The sequence below is a fragment of the Corylus avellana genome, chromosome 1 (genome assembly GCF_965113065.1).
Source record: "Corylus avellana chromosome 1, dhCorAvel1.hap1.2, whole genome shotgun sequence".
Lineage (NCBI taxonomy): Eukaryota > Viridiplantae > Streptophyta > Magnoliopsida > Fagales > Betulaceae > Corylus > Corylus avellana.
The window spans coordinates 23,397,292-23,421,098 of NC_142490.1; the positions used below are offsets into that span (position 1 = coordinate 23,397,292).

The window sequence follows — 23,807 nt, forward strand, 5'->3', positions numbered from 1 at the left end:
TGATGTGGTATTTTTGTGACCAAAAATATCAATTATAAAAATAACCACTCGCAATAGGACGAATCTTTGTAGGATACGGCTATAGAGAGGGTGTGGAACCTCAAGGATGCAAGGGTTTAATTATCAAAATTAAAAGATCAAAGTTAACTTAATTAAAAGGGGTTTTGATTTGATTTGCTTGAAAACTAAATTGCATGAAAATAAAAGAGATTTAAAATAAGAGAGAGAGAGAGTAGGGTATTGACTTCACCTCTATCCGCACAACAATGGTTAATCATAATTAATCCCATAAATTCATTATATGCATGTTATAAATAAACAAGAAACTACCTTATTAAAGAATAAGCATAATCTATCTTCGGTTGGCACGGATCGTCCACCTAACCACTAAGACGCGGTACGACCCGTCTTCCCTAGGTATAAATTATCAAATTCTATAACAGGATACATACAATCAATGAATAAGTGTAACCCATCTTCGGTTGGCACGGACTGTCTACCTAAATTACACTAAACTAAGGTGTAGTACAATCCGTCTTCCCTAGGCATGGCCTATCAAATCCTATTGATCATATGTCAATTAAACCCATTGTATAACCATCATCCTCATAATCACAGAAAACAAGAATGATTTGAGATTAATAAAAGTAAAATACTTTCTAAGACAAGAGAAGAATTTCACAAATATTGATTTTGGAATTTAAGAGCAATTGCATTTAATAATTAAGAACATAAATCAATTGTAGCAATCCTCATAATTATACAATCAACATGCATAAATTGAAAATCTAGAAATTAAATACAATCAAACCATTGTGCTTGGAAAGGGCTACATCAATACCCTATTACAGAATTAGCCGCTCATCGGGGTGCTAGGATGGCCTCCTGCCATGGATTATCTCATCTTCAACTTGTCAAGCCTCCAAGAAGATTTTTGTATCTAAAACTAAGCACACGTTCTCTTGAAGGTTAAGGGTCTATTTATAGGGAGCAAGCCAGTCCTAGAAGCCCAAGGAAACCTAGAAATTTCGGAGATTTAAGTCCAAGTCCAATTAGGATAAAGAAAACCTAAGTCCAAATCGGAATAGGATTCGCCCAGAATTGCATTCCTATCTTGCGGGGCGATTTGGCAATGCGGCGCTCCGAATTAGGAAAATGCTATTTCACAATGATTTGTAGAAATTTGAGTTAGCTTTCCAGTGCCGCTTGAATCACCTTAATCGGATATTTGAGCTGAAAGTTATGGCCAAAATATCGAGACGTATGCAGAATCCAAAATTGAATCCAATCCGATTTTGACTCCAATTTGAGAAATTCCGAATTAATCATTTTCTTTATTTGATTTAAACTTAACCATGATTGGTTAAGTTTAACCATATCTTCTAGGTCTTCTCAAAGTGTGCTTTTAAGCCCAAAATCAATGGAATTAATTGCATCTTGATTTATAACCTGAAAACACAAAAACAAAACAAAATCAAACAAATAACAATGCTAAGGAATTAACATATGTAAATTAAGGGGCTTGAATGAGCAACATTCGACGCTTATCAGTAACATTCTCTTTTACTTGACCTATCTTCTTTTGTCTTTGCTGCTTTATTTAGTCTTATGCGGTAACTTAGCTGGCAGATTTAGGAGACGTTTGCCTTCTTCTTCGTTGTTCTTTTTTTCAAATCAACGGCTGGATTTCTTCTACAAAAAAGCCATCTTCTCCTTTTTTTCTTCTTTTTCTTTTGCTTTAATACGTCTTCTTTTCACGATGCTGCCTTTTACCCAGTTTTTTGATTCCTTTCTTTTCCTAAAAAAAGGCAATTACTTTCATTAGAATATCATTTTAAGATGATCATTGTTAGATAATATTATGTTATTATTATTTACTTTCTTTGGTATTTTAGGGTTACTAGGTTTACCTTTCCTTATTCTACTAGGTCTGTATTATTCGCCTATATATAGGCCTCTTTTGTACATTATATTGTGTGATTCAATATACAACCTTATTCTCAACATGGTATCAGAGCACAGGTTTTGAATCACCTCAAAATTTTTTTTTTCGTGTCTAAATATTTTTCCTCCGGCGCCGCCAGTGTTATCCGGCGAATCTTTCTCTCTGATCCTCACGGTTCTCTATCTTCTCCCTGAGGTTTCCAGCGTATCACTATACCGCTTGAAAGCCCGGAAGACAACCGTCCCAGAGCCGCCGTACACAACCATGTCGGAGCCCTCACGCGCCGCCCAAAGGTTCGGCAATTCCGCCACTGCCGTCCAGCCACTGGCCGCCACGGTGGTCCGATTGCTTCTCTCAGGCCACCGATCGATAGATCTGCTCCCCTGGATTCCAGACCAAGCCTCACATCCTCTATAAGACGCTGCACGCGCCTTCACGCGCCCCCAGAAGTTCTGCGCGTCAGATCCATGCGCCAGCACCACGCCTCCTCTGTTCGCGCGTGTACCGCATGCGCCATCGCACCTACGTGCCACGTTATCATTGCCATGTCAGCCCTAATTGCCGCGTCATCATTGCCACGTCACCTTGTGACATGTCATCAGTACCACGTTAGCATGTGTGCCACGTCAGTAGTATCAAGTCAGAACTTGCCACGTCAACGATGACTTTGATCGTTGACCGTTGACTTTTTGTTGACTTCCAGAGTTGACCAGGTGCTGTCTTACCTATTTTTTCGTCCTGATTTCATATTTGTAGTCTGTTTTTGCATTTGAACCTTCCAGATGGCACAAAACGAGATTTTTCATCATGTTCAGACTGTATTGGATGGAACAAACTATATGTTGTGGTCTCAATCTATGCGCAGCTTTCTTAAAGGCCGCAAGCTTTGGCTTTATGTCACTAGCGAGATCCAAAAGCCAGTTAAAAAGGATTCTGAGGCAGATGAGGCTTACATGGTTCTTACATGGTTCCGTAATACCACTATCCCATCTATTTCTGCACTCTTTGGCAGCTTTGATGAAGCAAAGGGTGCTTGGGATATGCTTGCTTCTCGTTATTCTTCTGTAGATGGTGCTCACGAGTATCAGCTTTTGTTTGAACTTTTCCATCTCAGGCAGGAATCTGGTCAGAGTATCAATGATTTTCTTGGCCGCATGCAATTCTTGTAGAACCAAATTGATGTTTCTGATCCTATTTGGAAGGATCCCACTGATGCTCAGATGTATGTTACCCGTAGAGATCAACATCGCCTTCACCAATTTTTGATGGCTTTGCGTGATGATTTTGAGCCTGTTCGTGTGCAACTATTATATCGTTCTCCTCTTCCCACTTTGGACACTGCCATCTTCGAACTTGTCCGTGCCGAGACTAGATCGCAGACTATGCGCTCTTAGCCTAATCATACAATGTTGGCTGCACCATCCTCTGGCTCCTCGTCATTCCAGCGAGAGTATTATGGCAGGTCAGGTACTTCTCGACTCCCTCCTAAGTCTCGCGATAATAATTACTATCGCTATTGTCGACGTCGAGGGCACACTATTGACAAGTGTTGGCGTAAAGGAAGATCTAATGCACCCACAGCAGCAGTTGCTCATTCTGAGAGTGGTTCATCTCCAGCTGCTCCCTCTTCAGTTGCCCCCTCTGGCCACGCATCAGGATCCAGTGTCACCTTATCTGCAGCTGACTTCAAGACAATAGTCAACCAGGTCGTCCTATCTCTTTCTGGTAATGCATCTTCCTCTGTCCTCTCAGTTTTGCCAGGTACCTCTTCCTCTTGGCTCTTTGACTCTGCTTGTTGCAATCACATGACACCTCACTCTACTTCCTCTACCACATCTGTACCTTCACCTCATTCTTCATTCATTCGCACAGCTGATGGCTCCATTATGACTGTTAAAAATATAGGCACTATCAATACACATTCCCTTTCTGTTCCTGAAGTTTTTCATGTGCCTGGATTATCCTTCAATCTTCTTTCTGTTGGCCAACTGTGTGAACTTGGATATAGACTTGTTTTTGACTTTTCTGGTGTGCATGTACAGGATCCTCATACGAGTCAGACCATTGGGACCGGGCGTAGAATTGGGCGTATGTTCGAACTATCATCCTTATATCTCCTCGCCACAGGCATCTCTGCTGCAGCCTCTTCATCATCACCATCTCTTGCACTTTGGCATTCGCGTCTTGGTCATGCATTTACCTCTCGCGTTCAATTTTTAGCTTCAAAGGGTTTTGTTAGGTTCAGTTTCCAATAATTCTTTTGATTGTAGTTCATGTCAACTTGGTAAACAACCAACTTTGCCATTTAATAATAGTGACTCTCATGCTACTGCTTCTTTTGATTTAATTCATTCTGATGTTTGGGGACCTTCTCCTGTTACTAGTATGAGTGGCTCACGTTATTTTGTTATTTTTGTTGATGATTTCTCTCGTTACACTTGGGTGTTTTTAATGAAATTTCATTCTGAATTATTGGATATTTATCGTACTTTTGCCAAAATAGTTGAAACTCAATTTTCAAAACTCATTAAGGCTTTTCATTCTGATAATGCTTTAGAATATACTCAACATGATTTTCAAGCCATTCTAAAACATTATGGCACTGTTCCTCACTTGTCGTGTCCAGGCACCTCATAACAAAATGGTCGAGCTGAACGTAAACTTAGGCACATTTTAGACACTGTCCGTGCTCTTCTCATTTCCACATCTGTTCCTACCCCGTTTTGGGGTGAAGCCACTCTCACGGCTGTCTACACAATCAATAGGTTGCCTACCCCTATCCTTGATAATTGCACTCCTCATGAGCGGTTGTTTGGCTCTATCCCTTCATATCATCATCTCCGTGTCTTTGGTTCTGCCTGTTTTGTTTTACTCCAGCCTCATGAGCGCACCAAACTTGAGCCTCGTTCTCGGTTGTGTTGTTTTCTTGGATATGGAGTGGAACACAAGGGCTACCGGTGTTATGATCCTGTGTCTCGTCGTCTTCGCATCTCCCGTCATGTAGTTTTTTTGGGAGCATCAACTATTCCACGAAGTCGGTAAATTTAGCATGCCATCATCCCCTCCCTTTACTACCCTTTTTGAGTTTCCTCTTTCTCCTACTCCCACCACCAATGTCTTGCCTGAGTCTCTCTCGCTAGAACTGCAGTCATCTGATGCCCTCGACGCCGCTTTGCCTGCGTCCCCAAGTTCTTTGCCTGCGTCCCCAAGTTCTTCGCCAGCCTCCCTAGGTTCTGTTCCATCCGAGGATCCAGTCTGCACTCCATCACCTGACATTCGTCAATCCACCCGAGTAAGATCTCTTCCTTCCCATTTACAGGATTTTCATTGCTTTCATGCCTTAGCTACCTTGCACGAGCCTCACTCTTTTCGTGAGGCCTCTACTAACCCTCTTTGGCAGGCTGTGATGAAAGAGGAACTTGATGCTTTACACAAGAACAATACATGGGATCTGGCTGACTTACCTCTTAGAAAATCTGCAGTCGGGTGTAAGTGGGTTTACAAAATCAAGACTTGTTCCGATGGTACTGTTGACAGGTACAAGGCTCGACTTGTGGCCAGAGGTTTTACTCAGGAATATGGTGTGGATTATGAGGAGACTTTTGCTCCAGTTGCTCGCCTCTCTTTTGTGCGTGCTCTGTTGGCTGTTGCAGCCTCTCGGCATTGGTCACTTTGTCAAATGGATGTCAAAAATGTCTTCCTTAATGGTGATTTAAGTGAAGAAGTTTATTTGTAGCCACCTCCTGAATTATCTCATCCTACAAACAAGGTTTGTCGTCTTCGTTGAGCACTATATGGGCTTAAACAAGCACCTCGAGCATGGTTTGCTAAGTTTAGCGCCACTATCTCTCGCCTTGGCTACTCCATCAGTTCTTATGATTTAGCCTTGTTTATTTGCCGCACAGACCGGGGTACCATACTTCTTCTACTATATGTTGATGACATGATTATCACTGGCGATGATATGACTGGTATTCAGGAACTTAAACAGTTTCTTAGTCAACACTTTGAGATGAAAGATCTTGGCCCTCTCAGCTATTTTCTTGGTCTTGAGATCTCATCTTCTTCAGATGGTTATTATTTAACACAGGCCAAGTATATATCTGATCTACTTTCTCGGGCCAATCTTACAGACAGTAAGATTGTCGATACACCGACTGAGCTTAATACTCGTCTCACTCCTCATAATGGCGAGCCTCTTCATGATTTTACCTTATATCGGCATTTAGTTGGCAATCTTGTCTACCTTACTGTCACTCGACCTGATATCTCGTATGCTGTCCATCAGGTGAGTCAATTTATGGCTGCTCCTCGCTCCACTCATTTCTCAGCTGTTCTACGCATTCTTCGGTATCTGAAGGGGACATTATTTCATGGGCTTTATTTCTCCTCTCAGTCTCCTATACAGCTGCATGCTTATACTGATGCTGATTGGGCGGGTGATCCAACAGATCGTCACTCTACCACTGGTTATTGTTTTCTACTTGGCACCTCGCTTATTTCTTGGCGAAGTAAGAAACAGATTGTTGTTGCTCGATCTAGTACAGAGGCAGAATATCGTGCTCTAGCTGACACTACCGTGGAGCTTCTTTGGTTGCGATGGTTGTTACAAGATATGGGTGTCTCTCTTTCTTTGGCTACTCCTGTATACTGTGACAATAAGAGTGCTATTCAGATTGCTCATAATGATGTTTTTCATGAACGGACAAAACATATTGAGATTGATTGTCATTTTGTTCGTCATCATCTTCTTCAGGGCTCACTACAGCTTCATTCTGTCACGTCCCGTGATCAGCTCGCAGACATCTTTACAAAGTCACATCCTCCAGGACGTTTTCATGATCTTGTGTCCAACCTCAAGTTGGTCTGTCGCACTCCACCTTGAGCTTGTGGGGGGCTGTTAGATAATATTATGTTATTATTATTTACTTTCTTTGGTATTCTAAGGTTACTAGGTTTACCTTTCCTTATTCTACTAGGTCTGTATTATTCGCCTATATATAGGCCTTTTCTGTACATTATATTGTGTGATTCAATATACAACCTTATTCTCAACAATCATGTTTACTTTGATTAAGAAAATATACATATTTAAGCTATTATGAGTAAAATTAGTGAGGAGGTTTCCTCAAGTTTTGTTACTGTTTTGATATAAAAGATTAGCAAGAAAGAATGAAGGGCTTTGATTTTTGGTCATAGCTAAATGAAAATCCTTTTGGATGTTGGTTGTAACTCTCTTCTTATAAATGAAGATCATCTTTTCTTTTTTAAAATCAATCACTGAATTTGTAGGATTCAAACATTCACTTGTGTGAGTCCTGCAAATTCAGGGGTTGACTTTTAAAATATAAGGATATAGAAGGATGGGAGAACACTAAAGAGCATTTGTCATAAATGAAATATTGCTTCATTGTCATATATGATGTTGCCGGTTTTACAGGTGCTAGAGCAGCAGCAAAAGTAAATATGGATTTTGGTGAACTATTGAAGAAAAGAAAAAGATCCCGTGTTTTCCACTAACTCACTTTTGTTGTTTTACGCTAACGTGTCTATCTTTCATTGGAGTGCAGAAAAGAGCTGATTTATGCCAAGTCTTTATATAAGTTATCCTCTTTGATATTTATAAGATTGTTTTGTATTCGGATTGTTTATTATTATTTTTGTTTTGTGAAAAAAAAAAGATAAAAAACAATTTTTAGGGAAAATTCACTTTACCTCGCTGAAATTTGAGGTGTTTTTCAATTTGAACCCCAATATTTAAAAATTTGCAATGTATTCCCCTAATATTTCAAAAATTTGTAATTAACACCCTCCGTTACTAATTGCCATATAAGTAGACAGAAATGACATCACGTGCATCTCACATGGGATTTTTATGCTACATCTTCAAATTTTGCACCCAACCTAGATAGTGAAATTACCATAGTGCCTCTCGAAGATTTTCCCGGAAACTCACGTCGTTTAAACACCAGTCGACGTACCCACTAAGGATAGAAATCACCGCTCTAATGGCGATGTTGTCAATTGCAGGCTCATCTCTTCTTGAAGTATCCTTTGACGCCGATGACTTGTTATTCGATCTCCCCTAGACCAAACTGTCCGAACCCACCCTTCTAGATGAAAAAACTGAAGACCCATTGTTCGCAATAGTTTTCCGGTGATGGAAGATGAATATGGGGAGTGATGAGTGCTATGTTTTAGCTTCGCAGGATTTCGAGAAATGGGAAATTTCCCGCGCGCGATTCCTTCCTTTGCAAGCAATGGTTGTAAGGAAGCCATTTGTGTTCGTTAGATTTGGGTTTGGGGGAAAGAAGAGGTGAGCATCATTGACATCCTTTCAAATGGAAAGAGATAACAAAAGGATGTCAGTGAAGCTCTCCTCTTCTTTCCTCCGAACCCAAATCCAACCCACCCACAAATGGCTTCCTTACAACAACTGCTTGCAGAGGAAGGAATTGAGCGTGGGAAATTCCCTATTTGCCTTGAGTAAAAACCAATTCAATATTTTCTATTATAAGTTGTTTGGGAGTTAAAAATTTAAGGGTTAAATAGTTTTTTGCTCATTTGGTTTCATTTTGTATTACAAATAGTACCTCAACAATGGATAAAAACAGAGATAGTAACTCTCTCTAAATTTCATCCAAAAATTGACGAAAATTCACGCTAACACCACTAAAAAATTGACACGTGTCCATATATATAATTAAAAATAAAATTCACACTAGCACCCCTAAATAGCGATGGAAGCCAGCTATTGGCCAATAGTGAAGGACCAAGTACTTACTTAGGAGACAACCAGCAATGGCTTGAATTAAGTTGTTGGACAATGGTCAAGAAACGCCGATGACAATGGTGGGAAGATTCTGATGATGTCAATTGGAGACAACGTGGGTAAGGGATCTTGGTAGTGCCTGGGCCTTGGTTTGCTGAAAATTGGGCTCTTGGTAAGGCTGACTAGGGAGTGTGTAGCAAGAATATGACTATTTACTTTAGAATATTCAAAGAAATTCAATTCAAACTCAATTGTTTTCAACAAATAATTTTGTGAAAACAATATTATTATGCTTTTGGATTTTGTTAATGATTATAAATTATCTCCAAACTTTCTACAAGAATTGAATTCAAATAATATAAACAACAAGAATTTTTTGTTATGTATGTTTTGGGGATAACATAATGAATGGGAAGACGTATCACATTGGGGAAGTAGAACAGTAGTTCCGATTGAAATTAATAAGTCAAGTAATATTGGAAATGAGTAAACCTTTTGCCATTCTCAAGTGCACTTGAATTGTCGACCATTATGGGTGCACATCACAAGGAGGAAATGAAAGGACAACTTAGGCTCTGTTTGTTTTGATTAAAATGTTTTCCGTTGGAAAATGTCTTTTGCTAAAAATATTTATTGAAAAATGATTTCCTAGAAAAATATTTTCTAGCGTTTGGCACGTATGGAAAATCACAATTATATATATAATTTTTTCATTTAATCATATTAAACTTTAAATTACGAAAATGTCGTGACTAAGTCTTGGCCGTGTCCAAACTGAGTCCATGTAGTGTCCTAATTGAGTCTTGACGGTGTCCTAATCAGGTCCCGATAGGTCTTAACCGAATCTTGGTCAGATCATGAAGGGGGGTCCTAGACTAGTCTTGGCACGGTCCCAATTAGGTCCTGATCAAGTCTCGGCGGGTCCCGATTAGATCTCTGCCAAAGTCCTAGCGGGTTCCTTGTTCAAGTCTTGTTCATGTCCTAGTCGGGTCCCAATCAAATCCCAACGGGGTACTAGTCAGGCCCCAGTCAAGTCTCGACGGGTCTCCACGGGGTCCCGACGGGGTCATGGTCAGGTCCTTGCCAAGTCTTTCAGGTCTCAGTCAAGTCCTGGTGGGTCCTAGTTAGGTCTCGACTAGGTCCTGGTCGGGTCCCAATCAGGTCCCCATGTGGTCCCGGTCAAGTCCTGGTGACGTCTTAGTTGGGTCTGTCAATTTGAGAATGAGAAACTCAAACTCAGAAAATGGTTTATGGTTTTAAAAAATGGAAATCATTTTCTGAAAAATTAAGGATATTTTTTCAATCAAACCGAAAATATTTCCGTTGACTATTATTTTCCTTCGCATAAACATTTTCTTGAAAAAATTTATGTCGAAAAAAACGAAGCCTTATCTTTGAATTCAATTAAGGGTTTGCAATTTCAAAAAGTGCGATTTCAAAATAAAGATTTTAAAATGTATGATTTGAAAAATGAATTTTAAAAACGCAACTAAGCGCTTGGTAAAATTGTGGTTTGACCTTTAAAATCACAGTTTAGCTTTTTTAAAATGTGTTTTCAAAAAAATACCTCATTACTTGTAAAATACAATTTTTAAAAATGTAATCCCAAACAATTTATTTTCTACAATTTGATTTAAAATAGCACTTTTGTCTATGAAATCACAATGTCAAACGCACCCTAACTTATCTACTTGGGGTTTGCAAGACATTAAGTAGTGAATTTATTTAACATGGGTTCGGCTGTAGGAGAAGGACAATGCTGGTAATTTTGACACGACCTGCAAATCTGAGACGAAGTTATAGGGTTTGGGTTTATCCTAAACTGGGTTTGGGTCATAAGCGGGTTTACCCGTTTATGACGCGTTAATTTTTGTTTTTTGTGGGTCAACCTTCTTGACCTGCCTCACCCGTTTAAAAAAAAAAAAAACTTCAAACCTATAGCAGTAACAATTGAACCTATTAGAGACAATTCACAAATCATTTACCATGTAAACTTTATAGCTTGAAATTTGTTATTTGCTATGATGGAGTTGAAAGTTGTTAATCTTTGTGAATGTTTTCTTGAATGCCAATTTGTTTATCTAATAGACAATTAAACATATTTTGTTTTTCTTACATTGCGAATGTTTTCATTGTGAAAGTTTGCTAATTTACTAATCTAATAAACAATTAAACGTATTCTATTTTTATCACATTGTAATTTGTGGATGCTATTGAATGCCAATGATATTATTATTACATCATTTTTTCAGAAAATCTTAGCTTTTTTAACTTTTTTCGGAAATTCTGAAAAAAAGAAAAAAAATCTGGAAAAGAGTATTGTGCAATCCTCTTATTAGAAAAAGTATTACATACATACATTTGGAGAGCATTTTCGAGAACACCAACCTTTTCTGCACATATATATATATATATATATGGTCAATCTCATCAAGAGGAGCAGGTTCAACTCTCCCCTATCCCCTGCATCTATATGCATACTGCGCTTCCACTCTCTCTTTTTGGTATCAGAGCCATAAGAGTGATCTCCACATTTTGACACACAAACTAAACTCAAAATCACACACTCAGTAGAGTCTCAAAGGATCTCATCCTAGGAACTCACTCACTGGGTAAACTCTCTAAGGATCTCCTTCCTAGACACTGGACTATTCACACATACCCTTGGCCGCGAACAATGCTGCACATACCCTTGGCTTTTCTCTACAGTCTCTTCTTCACGCCCTAGACGCCAAACCCAGGCTTAAGCGGGACTTACAGGTACCTCGACAACTGTAGTAAACAAAGGTGGCTACAATCTGCACTGACGGGGTGGTGAACTACCGACCAACAGCTATATATATATATTATAAACGAGTATTACATAATCCTCTTCCGAAAAAGCTGAATATATGTAAGTTATCTAAAGTGTCGTCCAACTTCAAATTTAGTAAGTTCATGTTCACGTAGCCCTATGAATGATTTTGTTTGTTGACGTCAATGTGTTTGTCGTTTATTTTCTTGAAGTGTAATGTTTTGAACTAGTTCAAAATCGTGGGAACAAATTTTGAGTTGTTTGGGAGCTTGGGTGTGAATTATAATAAATGTGATTGTATTTTGTAATGCCTCAATGAGGACTTTGACAATACTTTTATTTATAACAAATTACAAGATATATACTTGGCTTTGAAATACAAATTTCAAATGTAACAAACTAAAATCAAAGATAAGTTTGTTGACAGAATAACACTTTGAATATTAGATAATATATTATTTAATATTTCATTTAACTTGGTCTTTAGCTTTATCTCTACTGATAACATTACACCCTCATGACACTTATGTGAAGAGACCCTACATGATAAGAAGTCTACTACCTGTGATAACAAAGAGACTTCTACTCACCTTCCAACTACTTGAGATTGTATTTTGTATTTCAAATATAAATAGATAGCTGTTCCGCTTGTATTTAAATTCTAGATTATACAGATAGATAATATCTACGTGAAATCTCACGTATCTCTTGATGTATATATATTTACGAGCACATCAATATATAGAAACTATTGGATTTCAAACTATTTTATGGTATCAGAGCTTCATTGCTCACGCACATTTTTTTGATCTCTCCATTCCTATCTATCTATGGCTATTCCATCCGAGCCTGCTGCTCAATTTATTCAGCCAAATATTGGTCAGCTTATGACCTTCAAATTGGAAGGTCCCAATTATATAACATGGGTTAACCAGATTGTTCCAATTTTGTAGACGAACGACTTGATGGACTTCGTGGATGGTTCCGAACCGTGCCCCTCTAAGTTTCTCGTGGATGAAAAAGGGGTAGTTACTACTACCCTCAGTCCTGAATTTATTCTCTGGACAAAGAAAGATCAGTTTGTTCTTTCTTGGATAAACTCTTTGTTGACAGAGAAGGTCATGTTGTCTACCTTTGGTGTCACTAGTGCTCAGCAGGTTTGGGTGTCTCCCTCCACGTGGTTTGCCTCTCATTCCAGAACACGGATTTCTCACCTTCAACACCAGCTTCAAAGTTTACATCAAGGCTCCAAAGGGTGTGCTGAATATATTTCAGATGCCAAGTAGCTTGCTGCTCAACTTGCAGCTGTCGAGCAGCTTGTTACGGATGATGCTCTTATTGGGTATGTGATTGGTGGACTCAATTCTTCTTTTAATCCTGTTATCACTTCTTTTTTGGTTGCTACCCGTTACAAATCCCTTAGCTTTCATGAATTCAATGAGGAATTGCTCTCATACGAAACACTCTTGGATGGCCAAAGCCAAGCTTCGGTGGATGGCAGCAATACGTTTGCCATGTTTTCCTCAAAAACCAATCCTCAACAATTCAACCGAAAATACAAACCCCATGGAAGGTCATATTCTCGTCCCTTCTCTAACCCAAAACCTACTTCACCTACTACTCCAAAATCCAACCCGAACCCAAATACGTTCCCTGCTCCTAAATCTCCCTGCCAAATCTGTGGGAAGTTGAGTCATAAAGTGTTGGATAGCTTTCATCAGATGGACCATGCCTTCTAAGGACACCACCCATCTGCACAATTGGCTGTTATGGTAGCTCAATCGAATCCAGCCTCTACGACAAATCCTTGGTTTGCTGATAGTGTTACGAATGAACACATTACGTCTAGCCTTGAGAATCTTTCACTACAGCAACCTTATTTAGGATCCGATGACATGGCAGTGGGTAATGGCACATGTTTGCATATTCAAAACACTGGTTCTATGCATTTTCATACTCCTCAATCAACATTTCAGCTTTCTAAAGTTTTAAATTGTCGTCAAGCTTATGCTAATCTCCTTTCCATTAATTAATTTTGTCGTGACAATTCTTGTTTCTTTATCCTAACTGATTCCAATTATTTTGTTAAGGACAATCACACGGGCGTAACCCTCTTGGTAGGCAAGAGTGAAGGTGGTCTATGCCCCCTTCATTTGAAATCGTTTCCGTTAATAAGCAACATGCCTTGACTGCACTCTTAGGTGTTAAGACGTCAGCTGCTGTGTGGCATTCCCGCCTTGGTCATACCTCACCGCAAGTTTTGTCTCATTTGTTGCATCAATTTTCCCTTCTGGCCAGTGGTGTGAAGCATCTGGATGGTGTCTGCGTGCCTTGTCAACTTGGCAAAAGCAAGAAACTTCCCTTTCAAGCTTCTACTCGTGTTTTGTCGTGTCCTTTGGATCTCATCCATTCGGATGTTTGGTCTTGTTCTACTAAATCTCTAAGTGGTTGTCAGTACTATGTTTTGTTTATCAATGATTTTTCATGATTTACTTGGTTGTATCTGATTCATAATAAATCTGATGTCTTTTCCATTTTTGTGAAATTTAAATCTCTTGTGGAAAATCAATCATCCTGTTCAATTAAACAATTTTAATCTGATGGTGGTGCTGAGTTTATGCCTAATCAATTCAAGAGTTCTTTTGCTAATAATGGAATTTTCATTGGATCTATTGGCCTCATACACCACAACAAAATGGTTTGGTTGAGCGAAAACACCGACACATCATGGAAATGGGATTGTCACTACTTGCTCAATCTCATCTTGCGCCTATTTTTTGGGTGGATGCGTTTTTAACCTCTATTTTCATCATCAATCGCCTTCCCACTTCCATCCTTGGCAATGTATCCCTCTATTTTAAATTACTTAACAAAAGTCCAAATTATTCTATTTTCAGGTCTTTTGGTTGTTCTTGTTTTCCTCTTTTAGGTCCTTACTCTACAAATAAATTAAAGTTTCACAGTAAACATTGCATATTTTTGGGTTATAGCTCCAATCATCAAGGTTATAGGTGTCTAGATCCTGTCTCTCGTAAGATATATGTGTCAAGCCATGTTGTGTTTGATGAAAATTAGTTTCCTACCAAACAAGGTACTTTATCCCCTACGGCACCCTCACTTCCCTCATCTAGTCCTACTATTGCGTTGCCATCTCAGCCTTTGTCCACAACTGTTGATGAGCCTCCAACTCTTCCTAGAGTCCCCACCACAAGTCCTCACTCTAGCCCCTCTACGTCACCTATTCATCGACCCACGTCTCCTTCATCAAACCAAATGTTGCCTACCTGTACCGCACCTATATTACACTTGGAAGATTCTACCAAATCTTCTTCCATATCTCCCTCTTCGGATTTGCCTATACTAGAGTCTAGTAACCCAAATGATCCTATTCCTCCACTGTCAACAAGCACCTTAGCCATTATTCCTTCCCATCCCATGGTCATGCGTCCACAAACTTGGCACTCAAAACCTTGTGATTTTTCTGACTACACAGTGCTCTTCTCTTCCAAGCATCCTCTTTGTGCACTTACCAGTGTTTCGGTTCCTGTTGAACCTACATGTTATTCCCAAGTTGTATTATCTCCTGAATGGCGTGATGCAATGGGTGATGAATTTGATGCTTTGTTTGCTAATGCAACGTGGTCATTATGTCCCCACCAAATACGGAATAAATGGGTGTTCAAGATAAAGCAAACACAGGATGATCACATTATTGATAGATATAAGGCGAGATTGGTTGCGAAGGGTTTCAATTAGGAGAGTGGCGTGGACTATACTGAAACCTTCAGTCCTGTTGTCAAAACCTCCACTATTCGGATTATTTTGGCTCTTGCTGTCTAGTTTAATTGGTGTGTGAGACAACTGGATGTGCCGAATGCATTTCTTCATGGCAATTTATTGGAGGAGGTGCATATGGAACAACCCAAGGGGTTCATTGATTCTCATTTCCCCTCTTATGTCTGCAGATTACATAAATCTTTATATGGCCTTAAACAAGCTCTTCATGCATGGTTTAGACAACTCTCTCAAACTTTGCTGGATATTGGGTTTGTTTCTTCATCCGTTGATAGCTCTTTGTTCTTATTTCACAATGGTAATGTGCATCTTTATTTTTTGATTTACGTGGATGATCTACTTGTCACTGGCACTTCTACTCCACATATTGTTACAGTTATCAAAAAATTGCAACAAGTTTTTAAACTCGAGGATTTAGGTGGCTTAAGTTACTTTTTGGGCATCGAAGCCATTCAGTCCTCCTAAGGTCTCCATCTGAGGCAAGCTAAATATATGTCTGATTTATTATCCAAGTCCAAAATGGTGGGTGCCAAGCCATATTCATCCCCTTGTCTTGATGGTTCCAAAATGTCCATTACTGATTGCGATTCATTATCTTTGACTGATGTCACTACATATCGCCAAACAGTGGGGGTCCTACAGTATTGCCCATTGACAAGACCTGCTATTGTTTTTTCTGTAAACCAGTTATGTCAACACATGCATAACCCGTCTACTCGTCATTGGACAGTAGCCAAGTGTATGCTTCCTTATCTCAAAGGGACTATTGATCATGGTTTATGGTACACAAAAGGACCTTTTATTCTTCAGGTATTTTGCGATTTTGATTGGGCAGGCGATCCAGATGATTGTCGATCAACGACTGGATTTGGCATACTTTTGGGTTCCTCCCTTATCTCTTGGATTGCTAAGAAACAACCTGTGGTTGCACATTCTAGTACAAAGGCTGAATATCGGGCTATGGCTGTTGCTACAACTGATTTATTTTGGTTGCAGATGTTATTTAAGGACCTCGGCATTCTTCTCTTCTCTACTCCTGTTTTATGGTGCGATAACATTGGTGTTTTAGGCCTTGCTTCTAATCCGGTCTATCATGTTAGGACTAAACATATTGAAGTTACTACCACTTTATTAGGAAAAAAGTTCTCAATCGTGATATCTCTATCAAATATATTAGCACTCATGATCAACCTGCTGATATTTTCACCAAGGGTCTCGGTTCCACTGCTTTGTGTTTCTACGTGACAAGCTTATGGTCTGTTTTGTTCCCATTAACTTGCGGGGGGCTGATAACATTACACCCTCATGTCACGTCACTGCTTATGTGAAAAGCCCTTACATGATAAGAAGTCAACTACTTATGATAACAAAGAGACTTCTACTCAACTTCCAACTACTTGAGATTGTATTTTGTATTTCAAATATAGATAGATAGCCCTTCTGCTTGTATTTAAATTCTAGATTATACAGTTAGATAATATCTATCTCTTGATGTATATATACTTAACAACACATCAATAGAAATTATTGAATTTCAAACTATTTTAGCTTTATCCTGTATATTCAAAATTGAGGAGAAACAAAATAAATAAGTGATATGTTATAGTTCAATAAAAATCCTAGGTAACAAGAGACCACATGCCCTATCAATAGGTGGGGCCACAGCAACTACGGTATTTAACCATAATAAAGTATTTAACCTATTAGAAATGAGTCAATCATTTAATATTCTCAGGTGCCGTGCACGTTAATTGTAGTCTTGTAGACCATTGCACTACAAATCCCACACTACACAAACAGCCCCCAAATCCCATGACTTGATTTTCCCGGAAAATCCCAGCCTTTTCGAGAAAATCTTGCGATGGACCCTCCTGCTGAGACTGGGCACAACCGAGATCCTGACGAGCGCGCAGAGGGTGTGCTCGCCGTGGTGCAAACTCTTCAAGGGCCCGTCTATGTAGCGCGCCATCGACATGCGCATCACCGATAACAAATGGGTGGACTACGAACTCGAGAGGATGTGCTGCAACGCCTCAATCGCAGCTGTGGCCAGTTGGTTGATATCAACGTCGAGAACTTCGGCACGGACGAGCTCCTCAGACACATTGCTGACAGGTTTTTTCTTTTATATTTTTTGTTTGGATTTGGTTTGATTTATGTCGATTAATATGTTAATGTTTAGTTTTTAATAGTGAGGGCCTTTTTGTTGTACAATTTGATTGATTGAAACAACAAAAGCCTTTCATCTTTATTTACCCAAAAAAGATGAAAGGCTTGATGCCACGCCATGTAGAATTTCTGGCACCATAAAGTTTACTCATCAAAAAAAAAAAAAAAAAAAAAAGGAATTTCTGGCACCATAAATTTAAGTTGTGGGTTCAATCTCTCAATGATGAATTGGCTGATATAGAATTCTTCCACATATTTGTGTTTGCTGGTTCTTTTTTGTCATTTCCTTTCATGGTATTTTAACAGTTCAAGTCAGCTCAAACGCCTTGGTCTTGTAAGATGCTTTCGCATTTCAGATGAGGGATTGAGTGGAGTGGCTACTAAACTTCCATTACTAGAGGAGCTTGCCATTTTATACTGTCCATTGTCAAAAGAAGCTCTGGAAGGTTGGGAAGAAGATGTGCTCAACAAATTAAAGACTTGCGTCTTCCCGGTGATTCCATTGATGACTATGAATGTAATGATTATTGTTCTTTTGATGGCTTATTTGGTTGGTTTTCGGACATAGATCATTTGTCTTATACTTCATATATATATATATATATATATATATATATATTAATTCAAATAAAAGAACAAGGAAAGGGGCACTATAGATAATTTGTCTGATACTTATGAGTATATTATGAATTCTCAAGTGGCAGCAACTATGACACTGATGGCAGGGAATCGGGTTTGTTCTAATAGTGGATTGATAATGTCATATCAGCATAGTAAAATAGTGATAAAATAGTGGTATAATATATAGCATTACTCGTGTTTAATATTTGAGACAAGTTTAATTTGTTTTCAAATTTCATTTGAATAAATTATACAAAATCTCTAAGATTTTACATTTCATTCAAAGAAAAAATTGCTTCCTTGTCATGAGAAAACAAAAAAAATTCCCCCCTCTCTTCAAGTCAATAGACTACGTACATTTGCTTCAACTAAAAACCACTTCTATATTTTCTATTAGAAGTTGTTTGGGAGTAAAATACTTTAAAAATGAGTCTTCAAATTATCATTTTCTTTTACATGTGAGTCTATCAACATTTAATTTACAAACCTTTAAGCCAATTATTTTGCTGTGAATTTTTTCAAGATTTGTTTTTGTTTTTGTTTTGTTTTATTTTGTTTAGTTTAGTTTTTTTTTTTTTTTTTCTTGAGTTTTGATTTACTGCTGTGGATAAACCTAGAAGGAAAATGGGTATCAGTATTATTGCCAGGGATAAGATGGAAGAGGTGCTAAGAACTCTGTTTGCACCAAAAGATTATATTGTTGAACCAGATATTGCGGAGGCAGTGGCTACTTTGAGGGCTGCACAATTTTGTTGTGAGATAGGTTTCTATAGGGTGATTAGGGTGCTGCCCTCCAAGTGGTGTGTGCATAGCGAACGGACGGAAGAACCTAGAGTTGTTATGGACATATTATCGAGGCGGCTCGTGGGATCTTAAATGGATTGTAAAATTGGAAGATTAATCATGTCAAACGACAATTAAATTGTGCAGCCCATTGTCTGAAGAAGGAAGTCTTATCTCTTACAATTTATCCCCCCCATCAGATTTTAAACGTTAAAAGTGAAATGACTTTTTTATAAAATTTCAAATTTACCCATAATTTTAAATTTTTTTTAAAAAAAATCAAAGGGTAATTTGGTCTTTTTTAGCATTTTCGTTAGAAGTTAACTGCTAAAACTAACGAATGAGGTAAATTGATTGAAATTGAAAGTATAGGGAGTGTAAATTGAAAGTTTTTGAATTTTAGAGTGTCTTTTTAAAACGTGCGGTAGTTCAAGAGTGTAAAGTAAAGTTTCTCTTAAGATTTTTTTTTTTTTTTTGAGTTTTGGTTTATGGGCATGATGCAACTTGGTCTGAACTCTAAATTTGAAGAAAATATGGTAGAATATGATAATTATTGAGCGTTAAATATTGGATTGAGAAAAATAATAAATGCTGATTTGATAAAAATTTTAACTATTGATTTAAGATTTAAAAAATCGCACATTATACAATTCCCTAAATCCCCTTAAGATAAGTTTGGTTGGATCATTTTAAGCAAAAGATTTACGGATTAATAGTAAAGAGAAAAGGCTGAGTTTAGTTAAAGTCCACGCATAGTAATAGTTAGCAAAAGTAATTGTTTCGCCGGCGCTTTTTTTTGTTCTTCAAATCAACTGCCGGATGTCCTCTACGACAAATCCCCCTTCTTCTTCTTTTGCCTTTTAAGTCCTATTTTCACGAACCATTAGGGTAATTCTTCAATAGTTCAATAAAATTTTTAATGTGGTTGTGAATAGATTAAGGACATATATGGATTCAAATCTTGCAATAAAACTCTTCAAAATCTTGTTATAAATTAGTGAAAATCACATTGATTTTTATTACTATGGTGATGGAGATGGGTCAGGAATATGACTATTTACTTTACAATAATCAAAGAAATTCAATGCAAACTCAATTGTTTTCAAGAGATAATTTCGTGAAAACAATATTATTGTGATCTTGGATTGTTACGATCCTAATAATTAGAGATATTATTTAAAGAATTGTAGATATGGTAAGACTTATCAGTAAAGAGTCATCTCGATCTACATGAGAATGCAAGTAGTGACATTTTATTAGGATACTTAGGAGTTAAGTGATAATGCTCTATTCGTTTTAGACATCTATCACCTTATGATTATTTGTATTATTTAATAGCATTTGCTAATGAATCAAATAAAGTTGAATATTGATATTATAATACAGTTTATGTATTTTGAGAGGTCTCGGGTGACTCAAACAAGTCTATCTATCATTTTCGTGTGTTTTGAATTAATTAGTTATCATCCTGGATTTTGTTAATGATTATACCTTATCGCCAAACTTTGTACAAGATTTTAAATCAAATAATTTATTAATTATTATTGATAAACACGAGGCTAATAAATAAAAACCCCACACAGCACAAACACACCCCAAAGCCTTTTCGAGAAAATCTAGCGATGGACCTTCCTCCTCCTGATCCCGCTGACGAGTTCCGCAGCTGGCTGGATCTTCCCCGAGACGTGACGGCGTCGATTCTGCTGAGACTGGGCGCCATCGATATCCTGAAGAGCGCGCAGATGGTGTGCTCCACGTGGTACAACCTTTGCAAGGACCCGTCGATGTGGCGCGCCATCGACATGCGCAACTCCAGCAACTACAGGGAGTTCCCCAAGCTCCGGAAGATGTGCCGCGACGCTGTCGATCGCAGCTGCGGCCAGTTGTTCGATATCAACGTTGAGTACTTCGTCAACGACGATCTCCTCAGGCACATCGCTGACAGGTTTTTTTTCTTTTTTTTTTTGTTCGGATTTTATTTGAATTATGTGCCTGAAATTAATTTTTAATGGTGAGGGCCTCTTTGTTGCACGATGTGTTTGATAGAGGTCCGGATAAACTAAATTTTTTCTTATCCTTTCGTGGTATTTTCACAGTTCAAGTCAGCTCAAACGCCTTCGGCTTAAGTATTGCAATGGCATTTCAGCCGAGGGATTGAGTCAAGCGGCTGCAAAACTTCCATTACTAGAGGAGCTTTCCATTTCAAACTGTCCATCGTCAAATGAAGCTCTCAAAGCTGTGGGCCGCAGTTGCCCTCTTTTGAAATCACTCAAATTCAACAGCGGGATGGTGCGGTATGCAGATTATGCAGGTTATTATGCAGATTATGCATTTCCTATTGGAGAGAGCATGAGTGAATTGCCCCGCCTCCAGCCTTTTGCAAATGTGCTCACTAACGACAGCTTGCAGGCCATCCTTGATGGTTGTCCTCACCTTGAATCGCTTGACCTACGCCATTGTTTCAGTCTTCTGGCAGGGGATTTGGGAAAAAGATGTGCTCAACAGATTAAACACTTGCGTCTTCCCAATACTTCCACTGATTATGACCGTGAATTTAGAAAGTATTCTTCTTTGTATGGCTTATTTGTTGGGTTTTCTGACATACATGATTTGTCTAATACTTTTTCATATATATATATATATATATATATATATAAAAGAGCAAGGAAAGGGTGACTATATCATTAATTTGTCTAATACTTATGACTATATTATGAATTTTCAGGCGGCTGAGATCTTGTCTCCAAACACTACTGCGACTACGATGACCCCAAGTTTTTTACTTTGAGCAGCATAAATGGAATGATTCTGATGTTGTACCCAACTCTTCTCTCCCAATATTTTGAATGTTTAATATTAGTATCATATTCGCTTCTTCTTGTGCATCGCTAGATACACTAATTTTAAAATTTTGATGATAATAGTTCACAAATTCCGTTGTAGCATTGCATTTCAAGAAGTCTTTCTTTATTGTATAGCTCTATTTAACGGGTGTCCTTTTGAAGTGGAAGAAATGGTAGGCTTCAAATTATTTGTCTTATAATATATATTATTTATTTTCCCTAAGCAGATTATCTTGATATGTGCATATGTTGTGCAAGTCTTAACATATTTCAAAAACTAATCAGTGCAAATCCTCCATGGATTTGGCTATATAAGCCACAGCTAAAGTTTTAGTTTTGAAACACGATGGATTGACCGAAGATACTAAAGAAATAAGAACAATGATTATTAGTTTTATCGGCTCTATTATTTCACACCATGCGACCAATTTTGATGTTAAGCAAATTTTATAGCACATAGAACATATATATATATATAGCAAAACATCACTTGAGTATGCTTTGTCAGAGGTGCGAAACTAGAATTTTAGAAGTATAAAAGTTTATTTTAAAAGCATGACTTTTTGGTAGAGTAAAAAAAATTAGTTTTGGAAGGTTTATCCATAAATAATAATAATAATAATAATAATAATAATAATAACAAAAATTAAAAATTAAAAATTAGAAGAAATTTTAAATTTCCGGGGATTCGATTCATCATGATTTTATTATTATTTAATCTAATGGTATTTGACAATGCCACATCAACGTAATAAGAGAGTGATAAAATAGTGGTTTAATATGGCATTACTCATGTTTAATATTTGAGACAAGTTTAAATTGTTTCCAAATTTCACGTGAATAAGTTATATAAAATATTTAGATTTTACATTTTATTCAAAGAAAAAATTGCTTCCTTGTCAAGAAAAAAAAAAGACTAATTTTCTATCCTCATTTTTGAAAATTAATTATTAGATTGTAGGATCCATATAAGTTAAGGTGTAGGTCCTACAAATCTAATGGTTAATTTTTAAAAAGAGATAACGGAAGAAGAGGCATGATAAATGCCCAATACAACTTTTTAGCACAACTTTGACCAAATTTTTATTTTGTTTTACAAAAAAATGAACACATGGAAAAGTTTGGCCAAAGTTGTGCCAAAAAGTTGGAAGAATAATAAATAGCATTTATCTTCATTCATTTGTAAGAAGAGAGTTACAACCAACATTCAAAAGGTTTCTCATTCAACTATGACCAAAAATCAAAGCCCTCAGCCACATAGGGGAGGAGGGTTAGCCGTTTGGCTGCCTCCCTCCTTCCCTCGTCCTCTTCGCTCTGGTGCTAGTTATTTATCTGATACCATAGCCCTGGTGCCTCCACTCTTCCCCTTCCTTGCCGCTCTTTTCTCCCTCTATTTTCTCCATTTTTGCTCCTTCCATGCCGCTTTTCTTCCCCGCCTTCATTTTCTGCAGCGAGCTCCTTGGCCTTGTTTTAGCTCTTTGTGGGTTTGACTTGTGGGGGGCTTTCTTTCAAACCCCCCCCAGGGGGATTTTGTCTGTGGTCACCGCTTCGCTGCCCTCTATTAGGGGTTTCTTTCATGCGTCCCCACTGCGTCAAACTCCTACGCCCCTTAGGCGGCAGTTTCCGGCCTGCACGGGTCCGGCTACTGTCTTCCCGCTTAGTGCTTATTTTCCCTATTTTGGTAGTTCCTTCTCTCTTCTTTTTTTTTTTTTTTTTTTTTTTTTTTTTTTTTTGTTTGTAGTTGTTTCCAAGTCCTGTTTTGCCGGTCTTCTCCGCGCCTGTTCACTGCCCACCGTCCACTGTTGGGTTTTTCGACGCATCCCCGCCACGATGAGCTTCCAACGCCCCTCTGGTTTTCGGTTCCCAGCGTGTGCGTGACCGGATTGTGCTTTTTTTTTTCTTGTCTTATTTCCCTGTTGTGTTGCTTCTTTATGATGTATTTGTGTTTTGGCGTGTGTTTTATACCTGTATTGTTTAATTTCCCTGTTTTGTTCGGCTTGTAATAAGCCTCTTTCCTCTCTCACTCGATCTACGTTGCCTTCGGGTTAATTAGTTTTGGTCCAGACTTTTGGGTTGTGGATGTGA

At 38.2% G+C, this 23,807-nt stretch overlaps 1 protein-coding gene and 1 pseudogene across 1 annotated transcript; both read left to right on the forward strand.

The window, feature by feature from the left end:
- The first annotated feature begins 15,825 nt into the window (after positions 1 to 15,825).
- On the forward strand, positions 15,826 to 17,296 carry LOC148588133 (secreted RxLR effector protein 161-like). Its single transcript, XM_088514290.1, has 2 exons — positions 15,826 to 16,392; positions 17,147 to 17,296. The coding sequence occupies exons 1-2, from the start codon at positions 15,826 to 15,828 to the stop codon at positions 17,294 to 17,296; spliced, it is 717 nt and encodes a 238-aa protein (XP_088370416.1).
- A 3,190-nt stretch (positions 17,297 to 20,486) lies between these two features.
- On the forward strand, positions 20,487 to 21,555 carry LOC148588134 (putative F-box/LRR-repeat protein 23 pseudogene; annotated as a pseudogene).
- The last annotated feature ends 2,252 nt before the right edge of the window (positions 21,556 to 23,807 follow it).

Coding starts and splice junctions, on each gene's coding strand:
- LOC148588133 (XM_088514290.1), top strand. CDS start 15,826: ATGGTGGGTGCCAAGCCATATTCATCCCCTTGTCTTGATGGTTCCAAA. Junction 16,393..17,146: donor TAGGCCTTGCTTCTAATCCG/GTCTATCATGTT, acceptor GGAAAATCCCAG/CCTTTTCGAGAAAATCTTGC.